The 1,629-nt window shown below is 54.5% G+C and overlaps 1 protein-coding gene across 1 annotated transcript; it reads right to left on the reverse strand.

The window, feature by feature from the left end:
- Positions 1-697: 697 nt before the first annotated feature.
- On the reverse strand, positions 698-1,509 carry LOC114072550 (olfactory receptor 14J1-like). The gene has a single exon (XM_027910431.1). It carries the CDS (start codon positions 1,492-1,494, stop codon positions 772-774), a length of 723 nt encoding a protein of 240 aa, XP_027766232.1. The 5' UTR covers positions 1,495-1,509; the 3' UTR covers positions 698-771.
- Between the last annotated feature and the right edge of the window lie 120 nt (positions 1,510-1,629).

Genomic DNA, 1,629 nt, shown 5'->3' on the forward strand with positions numbered 1-1,629 from the left:
GCTGAGGGGAGAGGAGCAGGGGGAGAGACCTTGTGCCTGCCCACGCTGGGCAGGAGCTGCCCCAGGATGGCAGCTCTGAAGCACTCCCAGCATGTCCCTGGCAACAGCAGGGCAAGACTGGATTTCCAAATCAGGCTGGCAATGCAAAGAGCAGGAGTGTCCTGGGGTCACTGCAGGAGAGTTCCAGCCATGCAGCAAGGGCACAGAAGAAGTGACCCAGTCCATGCAGTGGCCTCAGAAGATTCCACAGCATCCTGGAGATGCTGTCAGGGAGCCCAGCTCTGCTTCACAAGTTCCCAGTGCCTGTCCCTGCCTGTGCTCAAAGGGCTCCCACCCCCAGGACTGTGCTCAGAGAGCACTCAGGCCTTGCAGCCAGAAAAGGGCTCAGGAGGACAGTGTGGGAGTGGAAAGAGCAGCTCTGCAAAGCCCAAGCTGTGCTGCTCCCTGGCAGTGCTGCTGTGCTGGGATTCTTGTCCCCTTGCCCTTTGCAAATCCCCCCTGTCCTGCAGTGTGCTGTCCTTTAGGAACAGCTGAGAAGAAGGGTCTTGGACAAAGAAGGCACTGTAGGATCCTTTATTTTGTTTAAATACTCAGAGAGCACCATGCATCATTTATACATCTTTGGGTAAAATTCAATGAGTAGACACTAAATTAGAAGGCAGATACATAATTGTATCTCATTGTACAGAAAATTATTGCAAGAAGGACCCGATGACCTCCAGGAAAACCTGAGCAGAAAGACTGGGTCATTAAGGAGTCCCGTTCTGAATGCTACACACCAAAAGACAGGCATCTTATTGCTCCTGAAAAGCATCCAGTTATCGTTTTCCTCAGGGCATCCCTGAGCTCCTGGTTCCTCAGGCTGTAGATGAGGGGGTTCAGGGTTGGAGGAACCACCGAGTACAGAACTGACAGGGCCAGATCCAGGGATGAGGAGGAGATGGAGGGGGGCTTGAGGTAGGAAAATATGCCAGTGCTGACAAACAGGGAGACCACGATCAGGTGAGGGAGGCACGTGGAAAAGGCTTTGTGCCGTCCCTGCTCAGAGGGGATCCTCAGCACAGCCCTGAAGATCTGCACATAGGAGAAAACCATGAAAACAAAACAGCCAAATGCTAAACAGGCACTAACCCCAAGAAGTCCCAGTTCGCTGAGATAGCCTGAGTGTGAGCAGGAGAGCTTGAGGATCTGTGGGATTTCACAGAAGAACTGGCCCAGGGCATTGCCCTGGCACAGGGGCAGGGAAAATGTATTGGCTGTGTGCAGCAGAGAATAGAGAAACACACTGGCCCAGGCAGCTGCTGCCATGTGGGCACAAGCTCTGCTGCCCAGGAGGGTCCCGTAGTGCAGGGGTTTGCAGATGGCCACGTAGCGGTCGTAGCACATGATGGTCAGGAGGGAAAACTCTGTGGAGATGAAGAACATAAAGAAAAAGGTCTGTGCAGCACATCCTATGTAGGAGATGGTTGTGGTGCCCCAGAGGGAGTTGTGCATGGCTTTGGGCACAGTGGTGCAGATGCAGCCCAGGTCTGTGAGGGAGAGGTGCAGCAGGAAGAAGTCCCTGGGGGTGTGCAGGTGCTGGTCGCAGGCTACGGCGCTGAGGATGAGGCCGTTGCCCAGGAGGGCAGC

This window comes from Empidonax traillii, unplaced genomic scaffold, assembly GCF_003031625.1.
Source record: "Empidonax traillii isolate 1590-97213 ecotype Southwest subspecies unplaced genomic scaffold, ASM303162v1 scaffold3452:size26341, whole genome shotgun sequence".
NCBI classification, from domain to species: domain Eukaryota; kingdom Metazoa; phylum Chordata; class Aves; order Passeriformes; family Tyrannidae; genus Empidonax; species Empidonax traillii.